This window comes from Sebastes fasciatus, chromosome 9 (assembly GCF_043250625.1).
Source record: "Sebastes fasciatus isolate fSebFas1 chromosome 9, fSebFas1.pri, whole genome shotgun sequence".
Taxonomy (NCBI): Eukaryota; Metazoa; Chordata; class Actinopteri; order Perciformes; family Sebastidae; genus Sebastes; species Sebastes fasciatus.
The window spans coordinates 3,532,271-3,552,165 of record NC_133803.1 but is presented as its reverse complement, the minus strand read 5'-3'; the positions used below and the strand labels follow the sequence as shown (position 1 = coordinate 3,552,165).

Here is a 19,895-nt window from a genome sequence, read left to right as displayed (position 1 = left end):
GGAGAATGAACACCAGCGCGTTCACAGGCCAATTACACACAGTCATGGACGCTGGATGCTCTGCAGACACGGTCAACATGGGAGAGGAAATATGATGTAGCGGGCAGCTTTAAAAAACAGCCATGGTGCCTTAATATTATACTGCAAAATGTACTTCTTTTTTTCTCATTTTATCTCTTTTGATGGGGGGATTAAAGGGTTCACAGCAAATAAGAAATCACAAAGATATAGATCAAATTCACACATTAAATGAAATAAAAAGTTGGACGTCTGAGTCATGTCTTTAGTAATTCAATATACAACAAAAATAGCCAATTAATCACAGTCAATTTCAAGTTATTATATATGATATTGCTGTGGCATTACAAGGAAAATATCTAACTTGCTCAAATATTAAAATCCCCCTTATTGCCTGATTATTAAGTATCATATGATAAAAAACACTATATAAGAACTTATAGCTGAGTAAATATGCATTATTTGCATACAAATTTTGACTTTTTGTTAGGTTATCAACTAAAAAATCACATCACAACTCAGTAATAATTCATTTTTTAGTTTAGTTACATTATAAGCACATTTTTAGTTTCTATTCTTGCAATATTAAAATGATGTTTCTTCAATACATTAACAGCTATAAATGATGAGTTTGAGCCACGAGATTAAGTGTCTTTACTGTTCAAGTGCAAAAAGTAGTGCCTTTTCTAAAAATATAGTATAAAAATATTCTTTTTCCAAATACATAACAATTTATGTGTTTCTCCATAAGACACAATATCATGTATTAGACATTATATATTAGGATTTTCAATTGTGCTTTATTTAACTTGCGTTATTACAGTTATATTTCTATAGTTTATGGGCTCTTCTCATTTTTAATTCACAACAATCTACAATATTTTATGCTGGCTATGACATATTCAGATTATTTGTTTCCTCTGAAGTGGCTATAAACTGTCTCTTAAATGTTAAAAGCTAGTAGGTTAACTGAGTGTAAAGGTCGTGGTTGCTTAAGAAGAGAAATGGAGCGGCCACAGGAGAGCCGGAGGAGGAGAGGACGCATCCACAACTACAGCTGGCACACATGAATGTTTGATAAGCGGGCGGGATAATGGCTCCTTAAATCAGCGAAACACAAACATCTCCATCACGCTCTGACATCTGCCATCCAAAGCTAATAAATTGGACCTGAATAATGAATGGACATTTATAATAATAATAATGCTGAAATATCTCAATGTGTTCATATAGCAGGAAATATGTGTCAAGTGAGGGAGGTGTTGTTTTTTATCATTACAACACTTATATACATGTACTGTATATGGTGACTCTTTCGCTGAGTGGTCTTTGGGTCTGTTATGTATTTGCGTGAGGACATGGCAGGTTCCACGCAGGCTTCAGTGGTTTCAGCAGAGTGTGTGTGTGAGCCCCATGCGTACGAAAACATTATGGTTTCAATGGCATGTGCGTAGTGAGCGTATCTAACTTGATACAAACTACTGATACTGTAAGCCAATCAGCTCTGTATGAGGCGATATAGCCCACCACACTGAATCAGCTGCAGGATGACATCAAACTGTTGGATTACGTGAAAAGCAGACCCACAGAAAATTAAACATTTCATTCAGGACTTTTTTATTTTTTAATCTAACGTGGATCCAATTTAAAAGATATCTTTAGTTGCATTAATGAAGGAGAATTTTTCCCAAATAAAGTAATATGTTTGTCGTACGGACCTAGTGTACATTTTATAAGACTTAAAAATCAATTATTAGTATCTGAAGTGATTCATGAAAGCGGTAGGAATAAGAGGATGGGATGCAGAATAAATCCTTTATGGTTTTAAATTGAGCTATAGCGACTGTTATAACAATAACAATAATAATAATAATTATGATGCATTGTTATTATTATTGTTATTTTCACAGCTCAAAACCTACAGGAAGCACTAATATAATGAACAGATATTGGGTCAAACTGTTGTTGACCTGTTGCACCTGTCCTCTCCTTGTACCTGTACAGCAGCTCAGCCCCCCCCCCCCCCCCCCCTCCCCCACCTGCTCTCCCAGACGTCCGCTATCGATCCGGTGAGCCAAACGGGAGATTCGTGACATAAATCGGATTGGACGGCCGCTGCTCAGCCAGGAGTAACCGGCTCCATCCCTCCGTTATTATCCTGTAAGCTAATATAGGACGGTTAGTTCAGGTCCTCACCTCTGATTGGCTGCTGAGTCGACGCCGCTGTGAAGTGTTCTATAAAAACACACCTGAGAACCGACACAACACCGGCACCAATCTGTTGCCTAGCAACCAATTTACGCAGCTAGTATTCCAGGTTTGTTGCTGTTGTTGAAGAAAACATTTGGGTGGAGTCTAATAAAATGGTTTGGTAAATGATTTATAAGACCATCAAATAAGATATGAGCTCTAATGATATTTTTCTTATAAAATGGTATGGATCTCTTAAATATTTATTTGTTAAAGATATGTGAACAATAATTGTTTTGGTTGTATGAGAGTTATGAGCGGTTCCCTCTTGAGCTACGACACCATGTTTGGGTAAAATTGGCGATTTTGGATGCTCCAACCTTATCTGGCCCGTTTTACCTGATTCCACCTTTGCCAATTAGACTTAATCAATTATCAAAACAGTGAAGTTATATTTTTTTTATAGCCTTTTTTTTTTGCTATTTTTTGAAAGAACATGACTATAAAGACTAACCAGCAGCATTTTCTCCAGTGGCTAAATGGCATTAGTTTCAAACTTAATGGAGGACTGAGTGGATGTATGCAGCGGTGGATTAAGGTGGTCAGAGGCTCCTATAGGCTACTCTTTGTATGAGCCCGCCCACCCCCCATATCCTTACTCGTCATGCTTTAACGTTACAAGAAAAAAGTAATTTAGTGGCATGTGTAAAAGCATGCTAGGAATATTACAAGGCCCACACACTCACACTCACGCTCACATTCGGGGAGCACTGGTACACACACACACACACACGCACGCACGCGCGCGCGCGCGCGCACACACACACACACACACACATTGAGACAGACTTTAATCTAAATATTTTGTCAATTTAGGGATTTTCTTTAGTAGGTCATGACGTTCTTTCAGCTGTTGTGCTTTTTAATTTCTGCGCTCCGTGATCATATTTTCTGTCCAGTAGTGAGGTATTATTTGAAAACCAAATTGGCCTTGTTCATAAGGTCAACTGATGGGTAGATGTGGCCCACACCTATTTTTGTATGTTTCTTATGGGCAAATAGGGGTAACGTTTTTTTTTGTTTTTTTTTCTGAATTACATTTAAATGATTAAAAATAATCTGGCCAATCTGGGGCCCTTCCAAACATGGGGCCCCTATAGGCTCCAGTCTAGGCCAGCTTTTGCATTAATCCACCCCCGGATGTAAATCAAATGTAACCTATATGTGCTTTGGTTAAGCGACATCAGTGTCTCAGAAGTTTAAGATGAAGGAGTTTGCAAATCAGTTCAGGGAGATGTATTTAGCCTAAAACCAATCCTAAAGGGATATTTTATATTAGGCTCATACAGCCTAATATAATTTCTAAATATTTCTAGAAAGATTTTTCGTGGAATTGTTTTTTCTCAGTGAAAGATGATTTGTATAAAAAGTCTTAAAGTAGGCTAATGTCGATAATAACATCAAGTTTAAGGCTGATCTTCAGGGACTTTAAGTGTTCCTGTGGTCATTTAAATTAACTTCCAGACACTCGGCAGTGTCAAGAGAACAGTGTGGATATATCCCATTATAATTAATATCCTTGAAGTGGTGTCTAGGTGGCAGAGTGAGTTAGATTCATCCGACAAAATCTCTTCAGCAGAGTAACATTAAGAGATTTAATGAAAGACAGCAAAGAATCCAATAATAATCTAAATATAGCCTATAAAAGTGTGTAATACATAAATGATAGTAAAAAACAAACATATTCCAACAGTAGCCTGCAGTGAAAACTATGTGCAAACTGGCCAGCAGCCTCTCTTTGCAACTATTCTTCCACTGTTTCTGCCTTTCCTGCCTGCTCTGTGCACGAATTGTTCTCCTGAACAATGATCCGAGCCGTGCACGCCAACAGTCCGTGCGCACTGAGCGGATATGACATGGGCCACCTCTTTTTACACTTCTTGCCTGTCTCAGACTGGACTCGGGTGTTAACGGGCATGGAGTGGAGTAATGTCAAAAGCTGCAGTCAAGGATGGGGGGGGGGGGGGTTGTTCATTGCGTGCCATGCAAACACCGCAACAAACAAAAATGCGAGACAATGACAGGATCGCGCGGGTGACACTGTAACCTTCACCCAGACGCACCAAGAGGGAGAGGGGGGCACACTTCCTCGATATGGATCTATTGATCAGTTTACCCGCTGAGCGAGAGAGAGAGAAGTTGGTGTAAGGTTATGAGGAGTTAAACGATTGTGACAAGTGTAGACACTTTTCTGATTGCAGCAACTATCATTTCTATCCAATAATGTGCTGCAACATTTAGTGCAGCGGTGAGCGGTGGTACTCGGATCCTTCACTTGAGTCAAGTAATGCCACAGGGTAAAATACTCTGTTACGAGTATAAAAGTGTGGCATACAAAAGTTTGCTTTAGTAAAAGAACAGCATCAGTATCACTAATAAAAATACTGATTATGTCTAATGTTAGAGTTAGTGAAAGTTAAATGAAGTATTATCAGCAAAATGTACTTCATTTATAAAAAAGTCAATGTACTCATTATGGCCCTTTTCAGTGTGTTTTGTTATATATAACATTTCACTGAAATATTATCTATGATGCATTAACATGCAAGGGGCATATTTAATGTGAAGGTGAGACTTACAACTGTCGAATGGTTTAACCTGTAATATTGCATAATATATCAACATATATCATCATCAATATGTGTATGTAAAATAATAATCTGTCAAGTAGTAACTGTAACTGCCAAATAAATGTTCGGCATACAAAAGTTTAATTAAGTAAAAGAACAGAAGCATTATCATAAATAAAACTAGCCTACTGATTATGCTTAATGGTCAATTTCAGAGTGTTAAACCATTATATATGTACAATATTACTGGACCATTATTATTAACACATTAACATGTAAGCAGTACTTTATGTTTTAGTTGGTTGAAGTGGGTCTATTTCAATTACTCTATATGCTGTTGGATGGTTTAATCTATAAAATTGCATTATATTCTCTTATGGTATCTTTATTATATTTGGCCTGCAGGTAGAAGTATTCAGACACTTATGTAAAAGCAACTATACCACATTGTAAAAATACTACAAGAAACAGTCATGCATTCAAAGTTAAATAAAGTATAAAAGTATTATCAGCCAAATTTACCTTATTTATAAAAATTCAATGTACTCATTATACAGAATGGCCTTTTTCAGTGTGTTTTGTTATGTATAACATATTACTGAAATATTAATGGATTTAATAATTCATTCTCTTTAAATAATTGACTGGAGAGTACTCTGATCAAGATTGTTGTTGTTGTTTATGTAATATCTACTTGTATCTTTTTTATATGTGTAAACGAATCAAATCAAAATCTAACATGCACAGGGCATTTTCAATGTAGTTTGTCGAGGTGAGACTAATCGTACAACTGTTGAATGGTTTAACCTGTAATATTGCATAATATATCATCATCATATACAGTACGTGTATGTAAAAATAATAATCTGTAAAGTAGTAACTTTAGCTTTCAAATAAATGTTCGACACACAAAAGGTTTACTTAAGTAGAAGAACAGAAGCATTATCAGTATATCATAAATAAAACGAACCTACTGATTATGCCTAATGGTCAATTTCAGAGTGTTAAACCATTATATATATACAATATTATACATTTTGTTTGTTAAACGTGTTGCAGTTAATCTGAACCTGCAAAGTAACTAGTAACTAAATCTTTCAAATGAAGGTAGTGGAGTTATAAAGTACAACATTTCCATCTAAAATGTTGCGGAGATGAAGTATAAAGTAGCATAAAATGGAAATACTCAAGTTCCACAGAATTGTACTTAAGTACAGTACTTGGGAACGTTTACTTCCGTGCTGCTTTAACACAGTTTATATCTTATGGTATCTTTATTCTATTTAGACATATTTGGCCTGCTGGGAGAAGTATTCAGACACTTATGTAAAAGCAGCTATGCCACATTGTAAAAAATACTCTATTACAATGAACAGTCTTGCATTCAAAGTACAATAAACTACAGTATTATCAGCAAAATGTACTTTATTTATAAAAAGTCACTGTTTCAGTGTGTTTTGTTATGTATAACATATTACTGAAATATTAATGAATTCAATATTTTATTCTCTTTATATAATTGATTGAGGTATATGCATTAGAGAGTGCCCTCATGAACCTCCTCAGAGGTTTGTTTTGCATCTCTCCATCACATTGTTGTTGTTTATGTAATATCAACTTGTACCTTTTTTATATGTGTAAACAAATCAAATCTAAATCTAACATGCACAGGGCATTTTGAATATAGCTGGTCGAGGTGAGACTAATATTACAACTGTTGAATGGTCTAACCTGTAATATTGCATAATATATCATCATCATATACAGTATGTGTATGTCAAATAATCACCTGTAAAGTAGTAACTGTGAAATAAATGCAGTGGAGTAGAAGTACAAGTATTTCTATTTTGAAGTACAGTACTTGAGTAAATGTACTTTTCCACCATTCATTTTCTGTCTGTGTCTCACAGCAGCGCGCTGTTTCCATTCACACAGAGAGCCTTATGATCTTCTCTACCATATCACTAGCTGATAAATAAATAAGAGGCTGTTTCACTACTGAGATGTTAAAATGGAAGAAGGTCAGGTGTTGTGGAGCACGTGGCCAGCCCAGCAGCATATGAACCCGGGTTAAAAGGGACTGAGTGGCCTGAGCGGCCTGGACTGTATATATGCATGCTGTCTGTCTGTCTGTCTGTCTGTGGTTTCTCTCCCACATTAGTGAGCTGTGAGAGCGATATGTCAACCGGAGTAATTACGGCCTGTTAGCTCCGGTGACACCGGGCTTAAGGGCCCATCTCCACGGCTCCTATCTGCATCTAATCAGCCCTGACAGGCGAGTCCCAAACACACCGATTTTCATAGAGAAATTCTGTCAACACTTGTGCTGATGTAACTGTGGCCATAGCGCGCACCTTTAGGCCCACACATGCAGGTGAGCGACTGATGAGTCTTTAAGAGTTGGATGCTGTGATGAGAGGTGGGGGTGGAGGGCTGGAGGGTGAGCATCATATGTAAAGCTCGAGGCACAATATGCATCCATTATATTTATTTCTCCGTCTCTGCCTCTGTCTCCAAATTAACTCATCTACCTGGAAGAGTGAACAGCGGCCTCCTCCAGCGCTGCTGCTCCGTGTCATGTTCATGTTGCTGCAGCTCTTTAACACGGGGGACCAGGCGAGGCGACCGGGTTCAACGGTTACACTGATGGGGAAACAGACGACATGATGAGAAGATGAGCATTTCATATGAAGTTACCGGCAAAAACAAAGAGGTGGATGAGTGATAACATGATCTTTAGAAACCGTTAGACTATATACATAGCCTAGTGTATAATAGGATATACACAGCATACTGTATATGTGGAGGCCTGTCGAGGATAATGCATTGCCGTGTGCAAACATATTGTGTTTGTCAGTTCAAGAGACAAATTACAAAATAAAAGAATAAAGGGAGACGTTTCATTTGCCAAATCAGAACTTTATAAGAGGCAAGGCGTGGCCTATATTCCGTCACAATGGGTGGCTTTTATTTCATTTGACATATAAATTATAATAATAGGCTACTAAAAATATGCAAATGACTTCATGAAGGCTGAGAGAAAGTGGGATGGATTCAGGAACCCATAAGGTGCACGCACCCATTCATAACTGGACCTTAAGTTCAACTTAAATAATACATCGAAGTTGGATTTGACTTTTAAATTCCTCCCAAAAATGTTGGTGGAAGCCACCTGTTTCGGAAGTGACGACTGGCGGGGTGTGGGGGGGCGGGGGGCGACCAGACGAGCCTAATTGATTTTTAAGTGGTGTCTCTGTGGGTTAGAGGAGTAAGAGGGGAGTCCACTTCAGGGATCCGCCAAACTCCTCCAGTTTGTACCTGAATTGAGGGTCAGTGATGTGTTGCTGATGCGGCTCAACAAGCCACACTGGGGGCCAGACTGAGGGGGGGTGGACGGAGGGGCCGGAGCCCGAGCTCAGCTCTAGTGGGGGGGGGGGGGTGGAGGGTGATTATAAATGAACTTACTTCTGCAGAGGCAATAAGCTGACATGTCAAGCCTCATTCAGCAAACAATAGAAGACATATCAGACGGGCACGCAAACACAAACACCCTCATGCTCTCTCTCTCTCTCTCTCTCTCCTCTCACATTTAGTGACTCCAATGTTTAAAAACGCTGTCAGTTGCAACACATTTCACTTCATAGTCTTGAGGCCACAGTGTGTTCATTTACAGCACAAGTGATGCCTAGGGGTTGCCAATCTTATAAGGAGTATGCACCACCCACCTTCACTCGACACACACACACACACACACACACACACACACACACACACGCACACACACACACACACACACACACACACACGCACGCATGCATGCATCGTGGACCCGGACTTGCAGAGAAAAAGCGACTCTCCCCGAGTGAGCGGAAGAAAAGGGGTGAGAGGGAGGCCGGCTTGCAGCGCCACTCTTCCAGGGTCTCACACACAAGATCCGGGCGCACGGCTCCATTGAGTCCGAGGAGGCTTTTGCATGGAGGTTCATTAGAAGTAACGAGTTGACACAAGGTAAATCTTAATGTTGAGGCGCCTTTCTCTACCGGCCCGGGGAGGAGCCCTCATTAACTGTCGCTAACAACCCGTGTAAATACACTGATTGGACAGCTCCGATACAAGCTCCCAGACCTGCCAGGAAGTCCCCCTAATGAGACCACACAATAAAAACAATAAGAGAAAGGAGAGAGGGAGAGAGGGAGAGAGAGAGAGAGAGAGGGAGAGAGAGAGGTGTTAAAAACTTTTGTACAAGCTTTGCTATTAAAGTTGGCGCGACATTTACAGATCATTATGACAACACTGTCACAAAAATTGTTCGTTTTTCTGTTTCTTTAATTTGTGTTGTGTTTAGTGTACGCTCTTACAGGCGCACACGGAGGGTGACCTACTGCACTTGTAATTACAAGTGTTAAGTTGGCAACTCTGTCCAGTTGTAAAGTGCAATAACCGACTTAATTGTTTTGCGCTTTGGGTCATCCAATAAATCAAATGCAAAAATGACGTGCGTAATTTTTGCCTTTAAAGGAAACAATAAAATCACATTGTCCCAGCAGCAGGGCATAGGTTATCTGAGAGCAGGAGATAATGCACTGCAAAAAATATCAAAACATTCCAATCTTAATTTTATCATCTTTTTCTCCAAACACGGTGAAATTCTGTCAGTTCTGGTAAAACGGTGATTCCACAATTACGCATTAGAATAATTCTGCAAAAACGTGAAAGCAAAACACAATGTGTCTAATATTTCTCCTTAATAATTAAGGAAATTGCACCGATTCCAAATTGTCATGAAAAAAGTGGAAAAAAATCAATGAATTATCACACATCTCGTTGCCAGGGGTTCACACTTTTTCAACAAGAAACATAATTTCAAAATTCGGTGCTACATTAAATGACTTGTTTAGATTGATACTTCTTACAGTGTAGACCCAGTGTGGTGTCCGTACCGTGGCATGTCCAGAATGGGACGGAGGAGATTGTCCCCGTCCCGACAGCATCACACATCTGCTGTGCAAAGAGGCACAGATTTCCCCGGTGCTCGGTGAATAAAAACGGCAAGTCCGGTGCACCAAATTAAAAACGGGAAAAGCCAATTACCTCCTCTTTCAAACTAAAAATGCCCGATGAGCTGATCTGTATCATTTCATGATTTTAAAAAAAATAAAATTTTAAGTGTCCGATAAAATTAGTCGTCGAGCATTAGTGGCAACATCATAGACGGAAATGGGTCAGCTTAACTTACTGGAGCAGCGGTTGGATTTCCATCCTGATCTTGGACCCACTGAGCAGTGAAATAACAGAGGACCAGTGTCACGTCCAGTCCCGAGCCTGAATGGTGACAGTCCGTGGACTGGACCCTCCTCACAGCTCACAGCTCTGCAGGAGACGAAGAAGAGCAAGAAGAAAAGCAAGAGCAAAAAGAAGAAAAGGTAATTCCTGATATGTTTGGTGAAAAAAACAAAACACCAGCGTTGAATTCCAACATCATTAAAATAAAATGTCTAGCATGTGAATAATAATTAAAAGTTCTCATGCGCAAAAAAATAAATGCATTCGTGCACATGCGTATACAACTAAAAAGAGTCAACTCAGTTTAAAGGAATAACAAAAATGTAAAAGGTGATTTTTTTACCCGTCGTTGCTCCAAAGTGTCGTCCTGTGTATTGTTGAGATGAATCCAGGATGGAGCAGCAGCCACATGAGTGTGTCCTGTGTTTGCCAGGGAGGGGTGTGCTGCCTTTTGGCCAGCCTCTGCCAAACCGGGGTCAACGAGGGAGCAAGAAATAAAACAAGAGCCTTTTTCTTTCGTGCCTTCTTTCTCTTTCCCTCTTACCTTTTACAGTCAACACCTTTTTCTTTCTTTCTCTCATCCGGTCTCCTTCTCTCTCCCTCACTACCACACATGACGTAACATCAGCTTTGTTTATTTGCTCCCCTTATTGGAACGGACTGATAATGAAAATTGACAATTAACCAGTATAGTAACTAAGATTCGTTGCGTGCTGCAAGAACTGTTGGAGACAAATAAAAAGCAGCTTTTTTTCTTTAACAGCAAAAACTGAAAACTAACTAAAAACTAACTTTATTTATGGAAAAGTTTTCTAAACAAAGTTTGACAAAGTGATTTGTAACCAATTAACAGAATAATGTGACACAGGATGAAGGGGGCGTCTCTGTCTGCTTGACCAACATCTTATCAGTGTTTTAGAGCGCAGAATGCTGTTTGTGTTGTGGTGTCTGGAGGTTTGGGCTGTAAGTAAACGGAGAAGACGCTAAATGCTCGGTGCGCATTCACAGCTCTGGTCTCCCGCTGCTCGGAACATTCAGCAAGCCCTCGGATAAACACACAATTACGGCAGGTGAATAAACTTGTTTGGGGGGTGTTAATTACATGCTTAACGTAAACAAAAGCCATGTAAAAGAATGTGAATTAGCACTGGCTTTTCCCCCTCAATCCCCATTCAGGTTTTACATTTCACCTCTAGTCTTTTCTAGGAGTGATTTCCGAATTGCCTGCGAGGGCTTCTCCCCCCAAACAAGGCTCCTCCAGAACATAATGCTGGATAATACCTGCAGCCAGGGCTTCAATGGGGAGCACCTAAATTGGTGCACCAGGAACCCAGTCAGGTAGGAGGCTTTGCATATTCGGAGTAGTGCTTGCTAAGCCTGCTCTCTCAACTTAATGTTGGGGTCGTGCATGTGTGTGTGTGTGTATGTGTGAGAGAGAGAAAGAGAGAGGGGAGGGGGGGGGTTGTAGGCTAGGAGGTTAGTTTTAACACCAGCATGAAAATACCAGCCTTTACTTCCAGTCCACGGAGCTTTCCAACGGGACCAATTCAAGTGCCACTTGGCATTAGTTGTCGTGAGGTTGGTGTAGCAGCGCAGTGGACAGGTTTCATCCTATATATACTACACTACTCCCCCTCACACGCACGCACGCGCACAAAACAAAACGCCTGACCCTGAGACAGGATCATCACAACCCCTACTCTGTATCACACACACACTTAGACACTTGCACAACACGCGTGCACGCCCGCACATGCAGGAATTAAAACCCCTCTTTTGCCCCAAAGACACCCCATGCGTAAAAGCGCGCAAACGTGCGTAATTGCAACGCTCGCACCTGCAGCTGCTAAATGGATGTCAGTTAAGGTGAAACGGTGCTATAAACAGGTAGCACGGACTGCGCATGCATGTGGAGCTGGTCTCTATACTCACTGCCCCTCCGAGCTGGAAGTCGCTGGTTTGTGTGGCCAGCCTCCGGAGAATGTGCAAATCTGAGAGAGGGAAGGAAAAGTTTTGAATTCCTGAATGATTTTGTAGAAAGGCGGCTTAGGATCATTATGTCAGCTTTATTGAGGGCGGATTAAGCGGAGTCTAGATGCTACGCCTTGTACACGGCCCTTTCACAATGTGAGCACTGTTCGTGTTAGAGTGAACTCACACTATTTTAACACCCTATAAGCCCTGTCTAAATATGAAGCCGTTTTAGCCATAAACATGAAAATCACACCGCCGCGGCTACTGCTATAAGCCGAGTCCTGTGACTGGATGTGGACATTGATCGTGTCCTTACCCACTAGATCAAATACATGAAAACTGCTTTTATGTCCCCAAGAAGCTTTCATGTTGCCATTTGATTGTAATTCCAATACTAATGGTATTAATTAGAGGGCTGGGCTATCACCAAAAAACCGTGATAAACTGGTGGCATTAAAAGGGTGATGCCATTGGCAAATTAGTTTTTCGAGCTGGAACGCCATGATCTTTGTTTAATCAACACAACGCCGCGCATCGATATTCATTTGGAACAATAATAGTGTTGGTTGGAGAGGAGGCAGCGGGCAGGGGGCCAGGGCTGAGCCCGGCGTCCTGAAGGCCAGGCCGGGGACAGCAGGAGGGGGAGCGGCGGCACACTGCAGCCCTGGACCCACTACACCCGGACCAGCACCCAGTGACCACACACACCAGGGTAAAGTCAAACCATGACATCAAATTGCGAACATGCATTTTTTTTTTTTTTGAAAAAAAAAAGTCGTCGACGGATCCAGGATAAAAGCCAAACGATTATAGGAGTGTGTCATAATTTGATCTCTTAGGGGAAAAAAAGAAAGTGGAAAGTGATAACATATATGAAAAGGAAAAGGCGTAGAGGACCCTAACGCCTCCCTCTCCCTCGCACAAAAATGAATGGACTGATAAAAAAAAAAAAGATAAAAAGTAGCTACTACAGGAAAAACTGTACGAAAATTATGTGCAAATTGACTCGCTTCAATTCAAAAGGTGTATTCCGGAGTCTCAGTCATTGGTTGTCCATTTGTCCCCCTTTTAAAGCTCCCTCTCTCTGCCTCCCTCCCTCCCTCCCTCCCCGGCTCTGCTAAACATCTCCAGTCTACATATCTTCTTTAGCTTTAACGAGCCTCGTTAAGATCGCAACAATATTCCACCCTCTAATTGCTCATTCCATTCAGCAGATATGCGAGCATTGGCTTGTGCGTGATGCGCGCGGTGCGGTGGGAGGGTTGCTGTGGAGATCGGAGACTCTGATAACCCCCCGTGCGTGCTGCACAAGTGGTGAAAGCCTCGCGCTACGTACTGGCTAATGATTGGCACGCTTGACAGTGATTGGCAGGGCTGCCATGACAACGCTACAACGACACCAAGAAGACCAATAGAAAAGGGAAACAAAATGTTTCAATGCTACACTCAACGGCGGATTTAGGGGGGAGATATTATGAGGCTGGTGTCATTAGGCGATAGCCATTGAATCATTCAATCTTTTTTACCGGCCGTATTTTTTCGGTTTCTCCTTTTTCTCGATAATTTCCTTTCTCTCTCAGGTCATTTCCATGGTTTTCAGATCCCCCTTAGAGCTTTATCCCTCCCATTTCTTCCTGCCAAACTTCGCTGATCGCCCCGTGCTCCTGGCGAACAGCGCTCCCGCCACCAGGTCTCCAGAAGACTTGTCCATGTTTCAGCTACCGACCCTCAACTTCTCCCCGGAGCAGGTGGCGAGCGTCTGCGAGACGCTGGAGGAGACCGGGGACATCGAACGGCTGGGCCGCTTCCTCTGGTCGCTGCCGGTGGCTCCGGGAGCGTGCGAGCAGATCAACAAGCACGAGTCCATCCTGCGCGCCCGCGCCGTGGTGGCGTTCCACACGGGCAACTTCAGAGACCTCTACCACATCCTGGAGAACCACAAGTTCACCAAGGACTCGCACGGCAAACTGCAGGCCATGTGGCTGGAAGCGCACTACCAGGAGGCCGAGAAGCTCCGCGGCCGTCCCCTCGGACCGGTCGATAAGTACCGGGTACGGAAGAAGTTTCCGCTGCCTCGGACCATCTGGGACGGCGAGCAGAAGACGCACTGTTTCAAAGAGAGGACACGGAGCCTGCTGAGGGAGTGGTACCTTCAGGACCCCTATCCGAACCCCAGCAAGAAAAGGGAACTGGCTCAAGCCACTGGACTCACTCCTACACAGGTCGGGAACTGGTTTAAAAACCGGAGGCAACGAGACAGAGCCGCGGCGGCCAAAAACAGGTTGGTGGTGCTTTTTGTTTCCTCGCTGTCAAAACGCAACAATGTACAAAAGTTTGTTTAAAATGCGTAAATTCAAAAGAACAAGATGCAGATGGAACATTAAAAGCAGTAGTTGTGTTTACGGACAGAGAGAGTCTGTGGAGAGGACTGTGTCTGTCTGCATGGGGGAGGGAGCAGGCGACATGTTTGTTATGAAGAGAAATCAGGATGAACATCCAAAACACTGTTTATGCTGCTGGAAATATATAAAACTGACTTTTGAAAATACAAGATGTTTTATTTTTCCTTTAGAGGAGCGTCTAAAAATGTTTCCGGCAGATATTTAATTGAACTTTGCTGGTATTTTCAACAGAATTATCAAATTATCAAAAACACTATTAATGTTAAAAATCAAGTTTGGTCTTCAAATAGCTCTTAATAATAAAATAATAATAATAATAATATAATCACAAACAGCTGTTAAACTGATTCTTGCGCAGTGGTTTTAAATAGAAACAGCTTGTTTATGTATTCCGTAAGAGTGGAAGTATTGTAATAAATAACAAAAATGTTATACGGTATATACATATAAACATTACTGCACTTCACTTATTTATAGTATAATCATCATTTAGATGATACCAGTGTAAACAACAATATTAATTATTTTTAATCAGTAAAAGTAAACGGTGTAACATTAACAGGACTGGATAAATATTAATATTTATTTAGCCAAAAGTTACATGAAGTCTTTCTATATATTTAAATACATTTGAAATTGTCATGTTTTGCAAATAATTTTAAATATTATTGTGTTTTCTACCAAAGCTATTTAATGATTTATTGAAGCTACACAGCGTATAGTAGCTACATTTATCATGCACTATTTATCATTTTATCACCACATTTTATGCAGCATTGTTGGAAAAAGATGATCTCAAAGGATAATAGAGATATTAGTGATATTGCTTGACTAAAATGAGCATGCATATTAAAAAGCACACATAGGCTGTATTCATAGCATTAAGCGTGGTATCACTCCATTGAAATGCTATAATTGATTAGAAAATACCTCGGAGAGCACTAAGCCATATGAACACTATTCTAATCTTTTTTGCTAAATGAAGAGATATATTTCCAGGCTGATATTTATCCCGCCGTGATGGAGTTATTATCGTGAGTGGATTGGAGAGAAACATTTAGGATGATTGGAGTAACCTGGATCTCGACGTCACTCATTCATACACTTCCATCTGACTGAAATACATCTGTGTCAAAAGCCTCACCACATTTTGCGTTTTGGAGCCAGGCCTATATTTTGTTGAACAAATAATAATAATTTGGTTGTGAAACGGCAGAGGCTTTATAAGATGAATCAAACTGAGGCAGCGCTGAAGAAAAATACTAAATGTAGAGCTAATGCTGAAGGTAACTAAAAGCAGAATAAAAATATCTATTGATGTAAAGAAGGAACTGATTTTTATAAAAGTTGGATTAAAAGCTTGTTTTTTTTCTGCAGTGATACGACGCGTAATTTAAACCCCACATTGCTGACTTGCGCGTTGATCATGCCTACTTTTGTAGAAAAAAAATCCATCACATTTCTTCCAACATTTGGTAGTCTAATAGTGCTGTGTTTTGTCCCCTGAAAGCTGGCTATTTGATAAAAGCATGCATGCATGGCTGGGGCCGGCAGGGGGAAAGAAAGGCGAGTTTGAACCCCTATTTTGCAGGAGGAGGAGGAGGGGAAAGGGGGACATTCTCAGGTCTAATTGCCATTTCTCTCATTTTTCCCCCTTCTTTTCTCCCTCCCCTCCTCCGCTTCTTTTCTTCTCCAGGCTCCAACACCAAGCAATAGGACCGAGCGGTATGAGGTCCCTGTCAGAGGCCGGCCTCACCCCTCACAGCTCGGCCGAGTCGCCTTCAACCGCGGCCAGTCCGACCACCAGCGTTTCCAGTATGACAGAGAGAGTTGATACTGGGACGTCCATCCTGTCCGTCACATCCAGCGACTCGGAGTGCGATGTATGATACGCAGAGAGAGAAAAACACAACACACAAAAACAAACAAAAAGAGAAATATTTACAGGGAAAATGGACCTGAGAGGAAGGAAAAAAAGACTTATGAAATATCGCGGATGAAAAAAGGACCGATTGATATAAATATTAAAATAAAAAGAGATAAAAGCACGTCGTTTTTTTTTTTTTTATTATAAAGCGCTTTCAAAGGACCCACGCCTCCCCCTCCTCTTCATACCCCCACACCACCACCAACACCACCACCACCACCACCACGACTACTAGACTACTTGCATGATGTCTTTTTATTTTTTATTTTGTAATCAGGGAGAATAACCTGAGTGCAAGATTCTCCATCAGGAAACATCGATCAGAGGGAATAAAAACAGATCGTCTTTTTATTTTTTATTTTTGTCCTCATCTCCGTTTTTAGTCCAAGTGCTGATGATGATGATGGTGATGATGATGATGATGATGATGATGACGGCGAAGCAGCCGCCACGCAGACAAGATGCAATCCTGTTTTTACTTTGTGTTCATCAGACAATCATTTTAAGTCGTAAGCACCTTTTTTAAAATACACTTCTGTCACTGCCTGTGTGGGGTTACATGGTCAAAAAAAAATGTCGAACGGAATCGTTTATGACTGTATCAGATTTTTATTTTCAAAATTTTATATTGAATTATGTATATCTCAAATAATGCGATCATTCTCCCGGTCTGTAATATACGTGTAGAAATATGCTTGTACATAATTATTGCTCTCCCCGTCTCATCCTCTTTTCTATCCCTCCCTCACTTTTCTTGACTTGGTGTTCCTACATAAAATATTTGTCAAAACTTACAACTCAAGTGCTCTAGGCGTTTTTGTTGGTTTTTGGTTGGGTTTGGGGGGGGGGGGGGGGGGGGGGGGGGGTTGATAATGCCATCACATTTATGCAAAGAAAACAAAAATATGAAAATTGCTTGTTATTACTCCATTTATTCCGACTCTGCCCCCCCTCTTCTCTCCTCTCCTGTCCGCCGCCCCAGGGTCGCTCTAAGCGCTTATTTTCATTAGCCTATTCAATGTTTCTTCCTTGCGTGGTTATTATGTTAATGTACCATACATTTCTAAATCAAATACAGTATTCAATTTGCTATACCTCTGTGCATGATGTCTGTCTCTCCATCCGATTACGGATAAGGACATTGAGAAGTGGCTAAACACATGTTCATATTGGCTCATTATTGGATTGTGGAAGGCATTAATGCTCATCATGGCTTATGAGGTTCAGCGGGCTGAACTCACCTAAAATGAGTTTCCCGGAACATCATATTGGTGTAAAACTGACGAAACGCTGTAATTAAAATTGTTTTAGATTCTATTTCCCAGAAGTCATACTTTCCCCCTTTTCTTAATCCATCATCACACCCCATGTGCTGTATAGGTAAAAAAGCGCCTTTTACTGTATGACTGCCTCTGTATGCTACACAAATTCTGGCAAACGTCATGCAGCACTTAAAAATGTGAGTGCTATTTCCCCCTTTTGTTTACCGTTGCTAGTGAATACAGAAATTAAGTAAACGCGCCATTAAATGGGCTAATCACGATGGGACTCCTCCCATGGCCCAATCTCCCATTGTGGCCCGCTGAAAAGAGCTTTTCTTCCCCGGACGACAACCATTTCCCCCTCCAAAAAAAAAAGCTTTCTCTCCTGCAGTCCCTTTCCATCTAAATCCCCAACCAATTATGCTGCAGACTGTGGGGCACATTTTGCTATAGGACACTGTTGCAGGAACTATAGTTTTGGTTGGATGCTTGGATGGATGGAAACACTTGCTCGGAGATTTGTGCTTCCTAGAAGCAGCGCTGAGGATTTCCCCACCGTGTAAATACGACGCTGTATGAACTGCAGGCAGCTCTGTGATACGCGTCGAGTGCTTGTGAGTGTTGCAGTCGTGTCTTTAGCAACAGAAAGTAGGACAGAGGCGGCTGTTTGGCTCAGGGACACCGCGCAAGGCTTTTACAAAGTGGAGACTGGCAACAACAACAAAAAAAGCTACCGCGACGACATAAACAGTGTAAACCTGCCTCTCTGTCACCAGGACACATCTCTACTTCACATTTCATTATAATAACACAACTGTAACTCTCCAACAAGTGTAACACAGGTCCTGTAGGCCTTCTGGATGAACAGGATGTTTAGATATTTTACAGGATGTTTGGCATTTTTGCGCAAAAGTCTGAAAGCTTGAATATAAAATATACGATGGACGGTGTGTGAATAAATGCGCACGCAAAAGAGGCTAAATGGGGGATTTAATATTTAGAATAGAGACCAGGAAACTTCATACAAAAGCGTGCCTGTAATCAGACTCATTTGTTGATCTAACGGCTACCAGTTCTTAACGGTGCAGGCTGTGTACGGCTGCGTAAAGAAGCAAAACAACCGTAACATGAATCAGTTCTTAACAACAGTTCAGTTGTTTAATTGTTGTAAAGTGACATCTCAGATTTGGTTACACAAAAGTTGAAATTGTTATAAATAGTGTACAGTGTGTAAGATGCTTTAGATCTGACTATGGATTATGTTTTGCCTCCATAATGTTATCAGTCTCCACTGGATGAAATGTGCGCATTAAGCTGTCTGCATGCGTAAATCTCCCTCAGACGGACACCAATCAAAACACAAAAACAAGTGTGTGAAAAGCTGCAGCCCTACGACTCAGTGGGCCTGTGATGGTGAACTAACCGAGGCCATACCGCAGACAGACGCAGAGCTCAGCTCCCTGTCCGGCTCAAACAAACAAACCAGCTCCCGCACCGCTCTCATTGGCGGTGCGAGATGAGGTAAATCTGGATCATATTTTAAACCCATTCCGGGTCTTAAATCGGCCTGCCAGAGACAGATAGGCCCTATCGAGAGCACCGAGGGGCCATGGCACCAGAGCCCTTATCACACACACATCCCCACCACCACCACCTCTCCATTCACGCACTCCACAAGTTTTATTGGCAGCGACAAGTCCCGGCTCTGATTGAGATTAAATTAATCGTAAACTGAAGAGCATTTTTATCGGCAAAGGAGGACACGAGGATTAGAGCTCTATCTGAGAGATGGAGCCACAGATAGGGGAGTCATGAATACAAAACAAGCGATGAATGGGCTTCATTTGCGCAACCGCTACGTTCATTATCCCAAAAGGCTCAGTGTAAATATGCAGATATAAACTCAATTTACTTGAGAAAAAAATTATAAAAGCGATGTGTTTGTTTGAAATAATGTGTGAGCTAAGGATGGAAACTTTGCAGTCGCCTTTGAAACCCTTTCATGGGTCCGTTGCGCTCCTACTTAATCAACACAAATAGTATATTTATAATGAATATGCGTAAATGCAACAGCAAACTATGTTTAAGAAATATGATATGAAATTAAGACGCTCGGATATGACACCAGAGACGCAACAAAGCTAAATAAATGTCACAGTTATTGTCCATGTTGAAGCATATAAATGAGACGCATGTAAACAGGTATGAT

General features: G+C 41.2%; 1 protein-coding gene and 1 long non-coding RNA gene across 2 annotated transcripts; one reads left to right on the top strand and one right to left on the bottom strand.

Moving 5' to 3' along the window:
- Window positions 1-5,887: 5,887 nt before the first annotated feature.
- On the bottom strand, window positions 5,888-13,218 carry LOC141773632 (uncharacterized). The gene is made up of 3 exons (XR_012595167.1): window positions 10,465-13,218; window positions 8,619-10,208; window positions 5,888-8,568 (listed from the first exon to the last, which is right to left on the bottom strand). It is a non-coding gene; the product is annotated as an uncharacterized LOC141773632 (long non-coding RNA).
- A 322-nt stretch (window positions 13,219-13,540) lies between these two features.
- On the top strand, window positions 13,541-17,741 carry six3a (SIX homeobox 3a). The gene is made up of 2 exons (XM_074645496.1): window positions 13,541-14,376; window positions 16,194-17,741. The coding sequence occupies exons 1-2, from the start codon at window positions 13,685-13,687 to the stop codon at window positions 16,384-16,386; spliced, it is 885 nt and encodes a 294-aa protein (XP_074501597.1). The 5' UTR covers window positions 13,541-13,684; the 3' UTR covers window positions 16,387-17,741.
- The last annotated feature ends 2,154 nt before the right edge of the window (window positions 17,742-19,895 follow it).

Bases quoted from the DNA above. Each gene is read 5' to 3' on its own strand.
- six3a (XM_074645496.1), top strand. From the start codon at position 13,685: ATGGTTTTCAGATCCCCCTTAGAGCTTTATCCCTCCCATTTCTTCCTG. The intron at 14,377-16,193 runs GTTGGTGGTGCT...TTTCTTCTCCAG, and splicing joins GCCGCGGCGGCCAAAAACAG to GCTCCAACACCAAGCAATAG.